At 42.6% G+C, this 15112-nt stretch overlaps 2 protein-coding genes across 2 annotated transcripts; both read right to left on the reverse strand.

Moving 5' to 3' along the window:
• Positions 1-609: 609 nt before the first annotated feature.
• Positions 610-1539, reverse strand: LOC116212838. The gene is made up of 2 exons (XM_031547554.1): positions 1141-1539; positions 610-950 (listed from the first exon to the last, which is right to left on the reverse strand). The coding sequence occupies exons 1-2, from the start codon at positions 1430-1432 to the stop codon at positions 892-894; spliced, it is 351 nt and encodes a 116-aa protein (XP_031403414.1). The 5' UTR covers positions 1433-1539; the 3' UTR covers positions 610-891.
• A 1202-nt stretch (positions 1540-2741) lies between these two features.
• Positions 2742-3497, reverse strand: LOC116214558 (uncharacterized protein At4g26485-like). Its single transcript, XM_031549948.1, has 3 exons — positions 3353-3497; positions 3105-3141; positions 2742-2940 (listed from the first exon to the last, which is right to left on the reverse strand). The coding sequence occupies exons 1-3, from the start codon at positions 3495-3497 to the stop codon at positions 2742-2744; spliced, it is 381 nt and encodes a 126-aa protein (XP_031405808.1).
• Between the last annotated feature and the right edge of the window lie 11615 nt (positions 3498-15112).

Consider the following 15112-nt stretch of genomic DNA (forward strand, 5'->3'; position numbering starts at 1 on the left):
AAAAATATACTATTGTCCATGAACACATACATGATATATATGTGTATATATTTAATTTAATTCAATATAATTTAAAAACTATATATTTATATACATGGTTGATTTGGTACGGATGTGAGGAACGTGCATGCTGTGTCAATGACTATGAATGTGTCCCTTTTACAAAATATATGCCACGGTCAATATAACGTTAAAGGGAAGCTATGATTGCAACAAAGGATGCGCCAAAGATCGGTTGAAAATAGTCATTTTACGGAATTCCGACGGGAAAAATTCTGTATAATACAATAACAATTATCAATCACATATCTATTAAAATTAGATATATGGTTCAAGGCCCAAATTGAGCAAGATTAATTTCACGAGCCCGGACCCGGCATCAGTTTAAAATTAGATATATGGTTGTTGATGAACCAATCTCATTTGATTCGTTTAATAGAACACGAACATGCCTCCTAGGCTCCTGCAGTAGGGAAAATGTTTTTTTTTTTTTTCTCTGGTGGGCCAAAACAAAAATCAGGATTTTCAAGTATAACACGGTTTGGCGGCCCTCGCCCTGAAACTGATCTGGCCAGGAGCAATGCTTAGTCGGGTAAGACATGCACGTACACTCGGAATCAGGCATACCCAAATCACCACCTCGTATTTGTCTTACATGTTCATATTGTAAGAATTTCATGGAAATGGATTGTGCTTGATGGTATCATCTATAAAGGTCGATATATTTTTGACATACATTATAATATGGGTAAATAGCTGGCTAACTCCTCCAACCCATTCTTTTGTAACTATGCGAGTTTCTTCTCCTTTTTTTTTTTTATTCATACATATGGATTTAACACAACAGCAAAATGAAATCCTCGATCATTTATAATTCATTGCACATGTTACTTAAGATGCCTTGCAGTCCTTCGGACACAAACTGGCACAGCCTTCCATGCTCTTCATATCTGCAAAATGAAGAAGGCAGCAACCGGGAATCATTATATTCATTAACGAGGTCATATATATAGTAAACAGGTTTATTTGATTAACGTTTATATTCTGCTAGATCTCGTACGGTCTGTCCCTAGATCACGTTAAGAAAGTTAATATATATATATATACACTAGGAATTTATAAGATTAAAAGAGTTAATACCGAAATTTGGCTTGAGACATGAAGTAATCACGCAACCAAGGTTGCAGTAGTTGATGGCCAGCGAATGTCCCATGCAGCGCTTCATGCATTCTTGCATACAAGGCTGGTCCGGGCTGGTTTTCGGATAACAACTCATTTCGCATGCAATCATGCACCACTCCCTTTTACTGATGTTCGGTTGCTCTTTAGCAAAGGCCGTCAGTATCGGAGAAATCGTCAGAAGTGTTATGACCAAGAAAACCATAATCGCCTTCGACTTAATAGATCCCATCGCTAGCTTCCCCTCTTCCATTCCTCTGCAGACTGTAGACTTGCGCAATTGCTTTAATTCTAAAAAGAAGTGAAGCCTTGTGATGCGATTGTATCTTCTAAAAGCCAAAGGGGTTCATTTATAGGAGAAGAGGCTTAACCATAAGTAAAGTCTCCTTACAAAGATATGCGGGGAATAAATAGATAAGATTTATACAATTATACACGTAATTATGGTCCACCACCTGCATGCTTAGCTAGTATTAACCTGACATTTTCTTATCCGCTGCAATTCTTCCTCGTGATTATACACATAATTACTTCAATTTCACCAAAAAAAATTAATCCTCTTTTTTTCGGTGTACTTGATATCTGAAAGTACAATGGGGACCGAGTAATTTAATTCAAGTCAAGTCAAATAATTAAAGAGTAAAACTTTATTCCACCCAAAAAAAAAAAGTAAAACTTTCCCGGTCATTAATTTACATTTATATTGTTTTTTAGGCAACTATTAATTGAATTTCCTTTTTCTTCTTCCCCTCCAACCATATATGAATATATACTTACCAAAGGAGGGAAAGCTAGTTGGGATAAATAAATTACATGAATGGCATTTTTCGCTTCGATATTCTCAATAGGAAAGAAATTAAATGCCTCCCATTTAATGAGAAAATTAAATACTAGACTGTCTGTTTTTCTGGTCACATTCCATTTGACAATTTTAAGTTTTCAATCCTCTTAAAGCCTAGATTTTAACTGATATCACGTTCAATTGAGCAAATTTTAGATAATCATACCTCAAATGATGTGGTGAGGAAAAATCAATAATAATACTTTAATGAATAATAATTATAACAATTATTCGAGTGACTAGCACCAATTCCCTAGTTTTATGCATTTTAATTGGTACTTCCTCACGCCACGTGGCGAGATAGGATCACCCAATAATTTCTCATTATTAAGGCTGTCAATTAATATTTTAATATATTTATATATAGGGTTTTAATAAATAAATGAATAGGTATAAATATGAATATATTCTAGTAAATAATACCATAATTTACTTGTCTTCGATTTGATCCAACACAAGCGGTGAGGGAAGTGAGACCGTTATGTCCATGAAGGTCTCTTTATAAATGATTTGCCATGATAATTAACAAACAACAAATGGAAGCTATATACCCTATACGGCTATATATCAAACGACAACTAATGATAATAACTGGCCAACATTAGTTTTTTTCTTTTTTTTTTTCCTTCCGGAAGAATATGGATTAAATGTCTTTGATTTACATGAACGTACTGCATCTCCCAATGGGAAAACTTTCATCACATCGATAGCCATCACTCTCCTATTTGCATACCCCGGGCAACACCAGCGCGAGAAATTGTACTGATCTGACCAAGCGCATGCTGACTTTCTTGGCCAGACCAACTCTGTCCCACGCACTGAAAGTATAGGCTGTTTTGTGGGTGATATGAACTTGTCCATCGTAACTCAGCATTGAACTCGCATTACTGAGAAATCCTTGTACCAGTTCCTGGTGAAGCCTGAGGTTACCATATTTTCGGAAATTAGTACGTATTGGGATTGCCAATGTACTCATTGGCGCGTAAAAAGCTCAAATTGTTCATAGTAAAATCTAAGATATTTATTTTAGTTAATACACCGACGTATGGAGCAGCAGTCCAAGAGATTTTATTATAATACTTACCTAATCTGTTCAAAAGAATGCTCCTTGTAGATGAAACCTGCATAGGGGATATTAAATTTTTTTATTATTATAAGGGAGACTCATGGGCCTAGTGTATTGAAATAAAAATCTAAAATATCTAATAAAGGGACACGGGTAGTCCCACTGAATATCGAACATGAGACCTCTTGATATGGACCAAAACCACAACACACATATATATAGAAGGACGATGGCCTTTACAGCCTACCAAATGCATGCGCACATACCTTGAGAGTCGAGGGAAGTGGCAATGATGTTCGGTGCAGAGCCGAAAGCTCGAGCTGAGCAGGCTGCAAAGGAGAAATCACCTTCTCCTACCAGCAGTATCCTGTGATAGCTGCTGTAGTGCATTATCTTCTCCTCCTCTTTCATTACTTCTTCTTCTCCATTATTGGTTATCTTAACCTCTTCTAGGCTTGTTGCCCTGATTGCATGATCTTCTGATGATGAATTATCCTCCACATTTATCCCATCTTTGCCATCCAAAACACCGGCAATGTCTTCTCTATGAATATTTATACTTTTCTTGGTGTGGTATCCGAAGGTCCAATTAGGCCCCGACTAATCCAGTCGAGACGGGTCGGCCCATGAGAGGTAAAACCCGAGACCTTTCTTAAGCAGAACAAGGCCGAACCGCTTGAACCAAACCACGATGGTATAAATATCTGTACTTACATCTCACATGAGAATCCTTTTCTCTTTTGGATTAAAAACTGTGGAAAATTATATATATGTATTATACACACATTCATATTACCCCGGTACGAAGTTGTAGTGATGCTACGAGAATTGAACCCGAACCTCTTGATTTCTAATCGAGAGCGTGTGCTAATGCATAATGCATCTTTATCTTCGCATCATATGCGAATTTAGATAAGAATCATCCAGGACCTCTTGGTCCAATAGTGAATGTGTGTACCCCTGCAGAACTTAATTTTCTCTCAGCATTTGATGCGTTTTTAGATGAGAATTTTTGGATTCTTAGGTAAGGACTTGTATCACTGTACAATGCCCCTTCTTCTCCGTGTTAGATGCGTTATTAAATGAGAATCCTTTGCATTCTAAAATAAGGATATGTGTCATTGTACAATGTCATTTTCTATCTGCGATAGATGCTTTTTTTTAATGAGAATCCTATGGATTTTTAGACGAGAGTATGTGTCAATGCACAACGCGCTCTTTTCTCCTCATTATATGTGTTTTAGATGAAAATCTTTCGGATTGTTCGAGGAAGGCATGTGTCACCACTCAATGCCTCTTTTTCTTTGCAATATATGTGTTTTTTATGAGAATCCTCAGAAGTGGGCGTGTGTCACCGCACAATGCCCCTTTCTCTCCACATTAAATGCGTTTGATGAACGTATAGGTACGTAGTTGGGAAAAGTTCCATCAGATTGATCCCCAGCTTCTCTCTTATTCTGGTACCCTTGGTAATCAGAGAGCTTGAACTCGTGTTTGTCGAACAAGTACAACCCAACTTCCTTGGCCAGACTGACTACGTTCCACGCACTGAAAGGATGGCCCATCTTGTGGGTAATATGAACTTGTCCATCGTTACTCAGCATCGAACTTGCACTGTTGAGGAACCCTTTGATGAGTTTCTAGTGAATTCTGAATCACTATTTCATGTCAGATTAAGATTATATATCTTTTTTTAAAATAAAAAAGTGCAGTCCGACCTGTTGATTTTAGCATAAACGTCTACTCACTTGACCTGTTGAAGGTCATGCCCCTTGTAGATGAACCTGCATGGGGGAAATTAAATACTAAAGGGTCGAAACGTTCATGGACGAGGTTCGGATGGCAGCTCATCGTGTTGGCGTCCACATCCCCGATCCATGAGCTCCTTTAAATTTCTGCTGGCCCTTGAATACTTCATCTCCAAGCTCTCTTCAGGTTGAATGTAAACTTTTAGTCTTAGCCGAAGACAATTTTTCTATTAATTTAACAATAAAATATGTGCATAACGTGGAGACACATTTTGTTAATATATCGTGCATCTGAGAAACTTCGTTCTGTGACAATTACAATTATTAATATAAATAATTCTTCACCCCTCCACTTCGAATTCATTGGCTTTTACGGGTAAGATTTCAGGACTATATTCAAGACCTAGTTTTGAATCCGAACCTCCTCAAAGTTTCGTTTTTCAACCTTGGCAAGTGAGATGGTATCCGGACTGTGTGGAGTACTCGATTCCTCAAGTAATTTACCAACTCTCGGCTCCAAGGGAAAAACTCCGGATATTTCTAATTTCGCGATTAGGTTGTCAAAAAAGTTTATTTGCTAGTGTGGATGCCCAACTATGCGTTAGCTTCATGTATTGCAATCATAAATAACATATTGGACTGAGGTCGATGGTTCGATGTTTCCCATGGGTCGGTTCAGTTCTTGGACTTATCGACAGGATTCCCGGCTATCTCGCTCCTCCGATGAAAGTCCTGCGCGTATCGCTTCAGGCTGCACTCGGGCCGGTTTAAGTCGAGTTCGGTCTTATCTTTACTTCATGAGCTGCACCCGATATTACCTCCCCGCCAAATATCTACACTTTCAAGATTTGTTGGACTGGACCGGATCAACTGTTCAGGCCCACTTAATTGTAGCTCTAGCCTCCATTAAGCTACTAGCTTCATGATCTGCTAATTCTGGTTCAAACTCATGTATAAAATCCGGCTGAATAGCATAATTCCTCCTTCTCAGTAAACGTGACTGGGTTTAAATCCAAATTTCCAAACATGATACAGTTTGGTCCTGTGCTCAGAAACAGACAGACCCGGCCCGAAGCTGTGCGTGCTTTATGCAGGTAAAACGTGTACATCGGCACGATACTTAACTTTGTTGAGTGCAAAGGGCACTCTTTGATTAGTCGAATGATATTGACAGACTACTGCAAAGTGGAAAATTTCCAAGAACCACAGCTATGCAGATAGATAAATACATCCATAATCAAAGTCAAAGGTCGGCCCCCAAGATCATCGAAAAAGAAGAGTCAAAGGTCCATGAGAGATTCCTAGGATTAGGAATATCAACGTGCCTATTTCCGGCGAAAGATAGGCCCAAGGTCTTGGCAAAATGTCACTCTTCACATTCCGGAGGCAGATTCACTTACCCGAACACGGAAACATGACCGCTAGAGCTGACCAAAGCGGCACGTTGATATACCTCCCCTTTCGCCCAAATCATTTGCGCCCCCTCCAACCAAGTACTCCGTCCTTACAGGCTGTTGCTTTCTAGGATATTCCCAATTTCAATGTTATTCTGGTTCCGCCTAAATGAAGACCATCTAGATAAGAGTTGGTTCTAATTTACAGCTCTGTTAATCTTTGATCTGTTTTTGCTTCCGATTTGTTTAGAAAACCGACTGCATGGATGTTCCATGCATCCATCACAATAGAACAGTCACGAAAGTGGGTTTTTCTATGTTGAAAAAAAGATGATTCTTTAAGGTTCGATCTTTCAAGCATGATCTGTTTACAAGTTAAACCCGATTCCAAAACTGAGCAATGGTGGTATCTGGGTGGAAAAAGAAGACTTTGATTATTGAAATGGAAATGGAGAATGGCTTCTCCAAATGCAGCTTAAAAAATTCCCAACAAGCAGCCTGATACATAGAATGTACATCCTCATCCTTAAAGCAAGGTCCAATATCAAAGATTCCTAGGAAAAAAAACAGCCTACTTCCACGGGGAAGTTCCCGGACTGCAACACAAACTTCTTTCTTTCCACACCAGAGGTTGCTTCCACTTAACCGGAAAATGGCTGACATAGCTGTTCAAGCAGCCCAGCAGATAATCTCATCCGTCATCGCCAACCAATTATTGTCCATCACATCCAAATCTGATGAAGTCAACCCGAAGGTCAGTAATGTCCAACCTGACGTGGCTAGCATCAAAAGTTGGTTGCAGACGATGAAGGCGTTTCTGTTGGGTATCCCTCCAATTTGGAGGAAGTTGGGCTCAAATTGTATTGGGCTTTTATCGGGCCTTAATAAGCCCAAGAACCCATTTTTGTTAGGGTTTATTCTTCAGCAAATCAGCTGAGGTATAAAAGCAGAAGCAGCAGCCGCAGCGGCAGAACAGCAGCAGCAAAGGGGCAGCAGAACAGCACAGCAGAACAGAGGAAGAGCAGAGGAGAATTCTGCTCAACAGAGGCAGCGCGCAGCTGGAGATCAAACCTCGATCGGGACATCAAACGAACTCCGATTGGGACGAAATTTTGACAGCAGCTTCACAACACGTGGGGCTAACTTCTGAACGGTCAGAATTTCTATTCGAGCTCTGTAGGTGCTGTTTCAGCTGATTTTGTGAACCACCCGGTGTGGGTGACGAATTTAGTATTTGGGTGATCCAAGAGAGTGTTTCTCTTGAGTTTGGTGATCCAAGGGTTTACCCTTGATGAAAGACATTGTATAATCTTCATAGTGGATCGTTGATTCGGAGTTGGTCCCGTGGTTTTTCCCCACATTGGGGTTTTCCACGTAAAATTCTTGGTGTTGTTTTACTTTACTGCTTGTTGGTTGATTTGATTAGTTCCTATCTCGATTACACTAGAAGGGGAGGAAGATTAATCGCTGCGTTATTGTTTGGTTGAGTACATCCCTAACCCCAACAAGTGGTATCAGAGCTTCGGGTTAGAGAAGTTTGAGTTTTTTCGGTGTTTTCGAGATGGAGGAATCTACAGGATCTATGTTCAAGTTGAATGCAACCAACTACTCTATATGGAAGTCTCGGATGGAGGATCTTCTATTTTGCAGGGATTTGTACGATCCTATTGAAGGGGATTCCGCGAAACCCAAAGATAAGGATGACAAGGCTTGGGAACGCACAAATCGGAAGACTATTGGTTTGATTCGGCAGTGGATAGACAATAGTATTTATCATCATGTTGCTCAGGAGACAAATGCAAAAGCTTTGTGGGATAAATTGACAAATCTCTATGCGAGGAAGACGCCGCAAAATAAGGCATTCCTCGTGAAGAAGCTGGTTCATCTTCGTTTTCAGGATGGAGGTGATATGGCTGCGCACATGAGTAATTTCCAGGATATTATTAACCAGTTGACGAACCTGGAGATAATATTACCCGATGAGTTGCAGGCCTGTCTACTTTTAGGGACTCTACCGGATAATTGGGACACACTTGTGGTTGCATTAAGCAATTCTGCGCCAAACGGGAAGCTATCGTTGGCCACGGTGACAGACAGTTTATTTAATGAGGAGACTAGAAGGAAAGGCTCGGGGATTTCCATTCAGTCTGAAGCTTTGGTTACTGAACAACGGGGGAGAAGTCAAAGCAGAAATTTCTCTTCCAAGCATAGTAACTCACGTGGCAAATCGAGGGGTAGATCAAAGTCGAAGACGAGGAAAGTGGTCACTTGCTATCACTGTGGAAAGGAGGGACACTACAAAAGGGAGTGTAGAGCTCTGAAGAAAAATCAGAATGGCAACGGTGAGAGCAAGAAGGAAGAAGGTACTACAGCAGTGGCATCTGATGGAGAGACCTACATCATTTGTGATGAAGCCTATGTGAATTTCACATGTCAGGACTCTACCTGGGTTGCAGATACAGGTGCCTCGTTTCATGTCACTCCTCATCGGGATTTCTTTTCATCTTACACTACCGGGGACTATGGTTATGTGAGAATGGGGAATGGACAATCATGCAAGATTGTCGGTATTGGTGATGTCTGTCTAGAGACCGAGCTTGGCTGCAAGTTGTTTTTGAAGAAGGTGAGGCATGTTCCAGAAATTCGCCTTAACCTAATCTCGACGGGTCAACTTGATGATGAAGGCTACAGTAATGAATTCAGCAATGGGAGATGGAAGCTCTCCAAGGGTTCGTTGATTGTGGCACGGGGTCAGAAGACCGACACTCTCTACAGGCTGCGTGCCAGACACAATTCCGGTCAAATTAATGTTGCTGAGGATTATCCTATCGAGCTATGGCATAGGAGACTTGGGCATATCAGCGAGAAAGGTATTCAAATTCTTGCTAGAAAGCAGTCTTTGCCCGTTAAAGGTATGCACTTGAGCACTTGTGATCACCGTTTAGCTGGTAAGCAGAGGAGAGTTTCTTTTGTTAGAAGTCGTCCCTCTAGATGCCATCATATACTTGATCTTGTGCATACAGATGTTTGTTTTATGTCGGATAGATCTCTTGGTGGTGCTCTCTATTTTGTGACATTTATAGATGATCACACCAGGAAAGTTTGGGCTTACCCTATGAGAACTAAAGATCAGGTGACTGAGATTTTCAAGAACTTCCATGTAGCAGTGGAAAGAGAAACAGGCATGAAGCTGAAATGTGTCAGAGCTGATAATGGTGGTGAGTATAGAGGTCCTTTCGAGAACTATTGCAGGACTCACGGTATCAAACTTGAGAAGACGGTACCGAAGACACCACAACAGAACGGGCTTGCAGAGAGGATGAACCGCACAATTGTTGAGAGAGTTCGTTGTATGCTTTCTCAAGCGAAACTGTCTAAGCCTTTCTGGGGCGAGGCAATGACGTCAGCGGTTGATCTTATTAATCTTACACCGTCAGTTGCACTTGATGGAGATGTACCCCAGCAGGTGTGGACCGGCAAGAAAGTATCATACAAGCATCTCAGAGTATTCGGGTGCAGGGCATCTGTTCACATTCCTCGAGATGAAAGATCAAAACTTGATGCCAAGGCAAAACAGTGCATCTTCTTGGGTTATGCACATGAAGAGTTCGGGTACAGGTTTTGGGACCCTGATAGCAAGAAGATCATCAGGAGCAGGGATGTTGTCTTCTTTGAGGACCAGACAATCGAGGATTTGCAAAAGTTAGAGAAGGCCAGTGTAGGCAATCCTCACGAGATCTCTATTCCTGTACCGGTTGATGTAGAGCATCCAATGGAAGAGGTACCTGGTGAGTATGAAGAAACCACGACTGGGGGTGAGATTCCTCAGGTAGATGATGATGTGACTACGGATGATACAGGCTCGCAGTTACAGTTAGAGCCTGCAGATCTACCTAGACAATCTGATAGAATAAGACGATCATCTACAAGATATCCGCCTCATGAATATGTGCTACTGACTGACGGGGGAGAACCTGAGTGCTATAATGAAGCTGTGGCACATGAGTACAAGGAGCACTGGTTGAAGGCGATGAATGAGGAGATGAACTCCTTGTCTGAAAATCACACGTATGACCTAGTGAAGCTACCGCAAGGTAAGAGAGCATTGAAGAACAAATGGGTCTACAGGTTGAAGACAGAGAACTCGCGACCTCGATACAAAGCTCGACTGGTAGTGAAAGGTTTCAACCAGAAGAAAGGAGTTGACTTCGAGGAGATCTTCTCGCCCGTTGTCAAGATGTCATCGATCCGAGTTGTTCTCGCACTGGCAGCTAGTCTAAATTTGGAGATCGAGCAGCTCGATGTAAAAACAGCTTTCCTACATGGTGACTTGGAGGAAGAAATATATATTGAGCAGCCTGAAGGATTCCGAGTTAAAGGTAAGGAGCATTTGGTGTGCAGGCTGAGGAAGAGCTTGTATGGGCTTAAGCAAGCACCTCGGCAGTGGTATAAAAAGTTTGACTCTTTCATGTTGAGCCATGGCTACACACGGACAACTTCAGATCATTGTGTGTTCGTGAAACAATTCTCGGATGGTGATTTTATCATTTTACTGTTATATGTGGATGATATGTTGCTTGTCGGTCATGATATGAGCAAGATTACAGAGTTGAAGAAGGAGCTCAACAAGTCCTTTGCCATGAAGGATTTGGGACCGGCAAAGCAGATCCTTGGGATGCATATTTCTCGTGACAGATCAAGTGGAAAACTTTGGCTTTCTCAAGAGAAGTACATCGAGAAGATTTTGGATCGGTTCAACATGGGTAATGCTAAACCAGTTTCATCACCACTTGCTTCTCATTTCAAACTTAGCTCGAAGCAATGTCCTACAAGTGAGAAGGAGAAAGAAGAGATGAAGAAAGTTCCTTACTCATCAGCTGTAGGAAGTTTGATGTATGCCATGGTCTGTACAAGACCAAATATCGCTCATTCTGTTGGTGTGGTTAGTCGTTTTCTCTCCAATCCGGGGAAAGAGCATTGGAATGCAGTTAAGTGGATTCTGAGGTATCTCAGAGGAACATCCAAGGTGTGTTTACACTTTGGCACTGGTAAGCCGGAGTTAGTGGGCTACACGGATGCAGATATGGCAAGAGATATCGATTCCCGGAAATCCACTTCGGGATACTTGATGACTTTTGCAGGGGGAGCTATCTCATGGCAATCAAGGCTTCAAAAGTGCATCGCTTTGTCTACAACGGAAGCCGAATACATTGCGGTGACCGAAGGTTGCAAGGAGATGTTGTGGTTGCAAAAGTTTTTGCAGGAGTTGAGCTTGAAGCAAGAAAGGTATGTTCTACACTGTGATAGTCAAAGCGCCATTCATCTTTGCAAGAATCCTACTTTCCATTCGAGGTCGAAGCATATCGATATCAAGTTTCATTGGATTAGAGATGTGTTGGAGTCTAAGCTGGTGAAGCTAGACAAAGTACACACTGATGAGAATGGAGCTGATATGATGACAAAACCTCTCGCTAGGGAGAAACTTCATGTTTGCCGAAGTATAGCCGGTATGCTTGAAGCCTCCAAATAGTCGGGAGGGGGAGTTTGTTGGGTATCCCTCCAATTTGGAGGAAGTTGGGCTCAAATTGTATTGGGCTTTTATCGGGCCTTAATAAGCCCAAGAACCCATTTTTGTTAGGGTTTATTCTTCAGCAAATCAGCTGAGGTATAAAAGCAGAAGCAGCAGCCGCAGCGGCAGAACAGCAGCAGCAAAGGGGCAGCAGAACAGCACAGCAGAACAGAGGAAGAGCAGAGGAGAATTCTGCTCAACAGGGGCAGCGCGCAGCTGGAGATCAAACCTCGATCGGGACATCAAACGAACTCCGATTGGGACGAAATTTTGACAGCAGCTTCACAACACGTGGGGCTAACTTCTGAACGGTCAGAATTTCTATTCGAGCTCTGTAGGTGCTGTTTCAGCTGATTTTGTGAACCACCCGGTGTGGGTGACGAATTTAGTATTTGGGTGATCCAAGAGAGTGTTTCTCTTGAGTTTGGTGATCCAAGGGTTTACCCTTGATGAAAGACATTGTATAATCTTCATAGTGGATCGTTGATTCGGAGTTGGTCCCGTGGTTTTTCCCCACATTGGGGTTTTCCACGTAAAATTCTTGGTGTTGTTTTACTTTACTGCTTGTTGGTTGATTTGATTAGTTCCTATCTCGATTACACTAGAAGGGGAGGAAGATTAATCGCTGCGTTATTGTTTGGTTGAGTACATCCCTAACCCCAACAGTTTCTGCAAGACAGTGATGGGACCGGCGGGAATAAGCTGTTCCAGAACAACGTGATGCAGATGCGAGATCTTGCATATAGGATGTTATGAGGAGTTACAAGTTCCATGTCGAGTGCCAATTCCACCAGCATAAAGTCAGTCAGCTTGCTCACAACGTGCACTACAAATCCCGGCAGCAGAAAGCCATTGGTGAGTTGTCCACAAAGATTGATGACATTAAGAACCAGGTTAAGAACTTACTCACGATGAAGGATCTAGGAGCCCACACAAGTAGTGATAGTGCAACCTTGGGGCCAAGGTTGAGCTCTGATCCGAAGCTGGAGGGTTATTCTGTGGCCTACCATGGCCTGGGAGAAGGAGACGAGATTGTGGGCTTTCTCAAGGTGAGAGCAGACATCATTGACGAGCTACTGTCCGACGAACTGAGGCGCCTAATGGTATCTATAGTCGGTCCCTCTGGGTCCGGTAAGACAGTCCTTGCCCGGGATATCTACGAAGACCAGATGGTCAAGGAACAATTCAACTGACGTGCTTGGGTTCCCATATCTTCTTCCTTAGACGAGAAGGAATTTTTTAGTAGCATGGCAGTACAATTTTGGAGTGATGCAGGTGGAGAAGCATCTCTCCCTGAAGGAGCTGGAGTCCGTCTACTGCGGGACAGACTGAGTCAAGATTTGAAGGCAACTTCTCACCCGCCCATCGATGTCCCTCTTGCAAACGGTAACCAAATTCCTGTGGATGAGCACGTTGAGATTATCCTCTGCTATTTCCTCCAAGTTCTTGTTCCTCTGTTTCTTCACGAATCCTTCTGCGGTCCATAATCGAATTAACCTCTCCTGCTGAATTGAGTAATCCTCGGGGAAGATTCCGAAGTACAAAAAACAACTCTTGAGGTCACTCCGAGCTCGGAGATCATTGTAGCTTGGTAAGAGACTCCCAATAACAGAAAGATCCATCCCGAGGTTGTCGCAGAACTTCTTCCACTCAACCGGAATCTGGGGTTTGTTTGATAGCAAAGGACCAACAGTACCGATAGCTGAAGGCAGTCCTTCGCATTTCTTCACTATTTTTCTCGGCCCATTCCTCTAGTTTGGGCGGGCAGTCTCCACCATTAGGCCGGAAGACCTTCCTGCAGAAGAGGTTCCGTGCATCCTTCCAATCTAACCCGTTCAGCTCATGGAGATGACCCAGTTCATGGATGCAGAAGGATCACGATTACAGGAAGGGATGATCACTCTACCTCCTCGGGCCCCATGAGGCAATTCATTGATGATACGTTCCCAGTCCTGTTTTCTCCAGACGTCATCCAGAACATTTCCTGTCTGCTAAGTGTCTCTTCAATTTATCCGTCGTGCCAACTCTATTTCCTGGGAAGGGAAGCGGGTCATTTTCAACTTGCCCCCATAGCTGCAGCTCTATGCTTCTCAATAGATTGTCGAGATGGAATGAAGTAGAAACGCTAATCCAGGAAATGAAGTTGTATGCCTAATGGACCCTAGGATCCTGGAAGACTTTCTTTGCTTCCTGAACCGGCAGGGCCCACGATGGGGACGGTGAACCTTATCTGCTCTTCTGACAGCAGTTGATTAAGGATCTGTGTTGCGAGCTTCTGGAAGCTGACAACCTCGTCTTCCTCAGCATACACGTGAGCGAAATGACTCACTGGCCTTTTTCCCGAGCTCGAGGCTTCCCCAAAGCTCGACTGAACCGAAACTGATTCATGGCCCCGAAGTTCTCCCATCTTCTTCCTGATGTCCTGTATCCTGGAAGCCAGCTCACAGAGGGCATTCCTTTGCTCGAGATAGCGATACACATCATGGGCGAGCTGCGACACTAGGTGCTGGTGGAAGTGGTGAGGGACATGGAACAGGAACTCATCAAATGATGTCCTCGACATTGTATGCGAAATCCCGGATCTGCCTCACCTGGTCACGAAGCACCTGGGTCTATTCCTCTCCTTTATCGAGCAGGAACGCCTGCATCGTGTGCAACCAGTTCGTGATGCAGTTGATATCAGACTGGACGTCATTTTTGCGGTTGAACTCCTGGTAGAGGAAGGAAGAGATGATCCCGACCAATGCCAGAGCTCTGGGATCAGCAATGTCCGCCATTTTTTTCGGTTTTCCTCTGCCAGCTGAGGAACTATGTCTGGTTCTGTGAAGTATACGTGGTGCTGGGGAGTAACAGCCCTTGAGATAGCGAAAAACGATGAAGCCATATTTCGCTTCTGGAATCTTTGGTTGACTTTGACTTCTCCAAAGTCATTATACTATATTGTATTCCTTCTGATAATTTATTGCTGGTGCAAGGAACAGATCATCTCATTGCACGTTCTAAGCTTTGAAACGCGATTATTGCGCCAAACTAATCATTCCATGTTTATGTTGTCACAATCAATGGAGGTGGACTGCGTATTCTACATGAGATTCCAGCAGTCTTTGGCCCCTGCAGGTTTATTTATCATGATAATAAAAATGCAGTGATAGTTCTGCAGACCAATAGGTCATAAAGTCCTGCGCTTTACAGTTCTCGACCAAGTCACCATGTGGAAGCGAGACACAAGGCCCGTTCGTTTTGGCTCAGAGCAGGCCTAATGATGTAACACCCCGTTTGATTTTACAATCAAGTTTTCAAAATTTTAACTCTAAC

Source organism: Punica granatum, chromosome 7 (assembly GCF_007655135.1).
Source record: "Punica granatum isolate Tunisia-2019 chromosome 7, ASM765513v2, whole genome shotgun sequence".
NCBI lineage: Eukaryota > Viridiplantae > Streptophyta > Magnoliopsida > Myrtales > Lythraceae > Punica > Punica granatum.

Bases quoted from the DNA above. Each gene is read 5' to 3' on its own strand.
- LOC116212838 (XM_031547554.1), bottom strand. From the start codon at position 1,432: ATGGAAGAGGGGAAGCTAGCGATGGGATCTATTAAGTCGAAGGCGATT. The intron at 951-1,140 runs GTATTAACTCTT...TTCATTTTGCAG, and splicing joins ATGTCTCAAGCCAAATTTCG to ATATGAAGAGCATGGAAGGC.
- LOC116214558 (XM_031549948.1), bottom strand. From the start codon at position 3,497: ATGAAAGAGGAGGAGAAGATAATGCACTACAGCAGCTATCACAGGATA. The intron at 3,142-3,352 runs GTATGTGCGCAT...TCCCCTATGCAG, and splicing joins CACTTCCCTCGACTCTCAAG to GTTTCATCTACAAGGAGCAT. The intron at 2,941-3,104 runs GTAAGTATTATA...TGGTAACCTCAG, and splicing joins CATTCTTTTGAACAGATTAG to GCTTCACCAGGAACTGGTAC.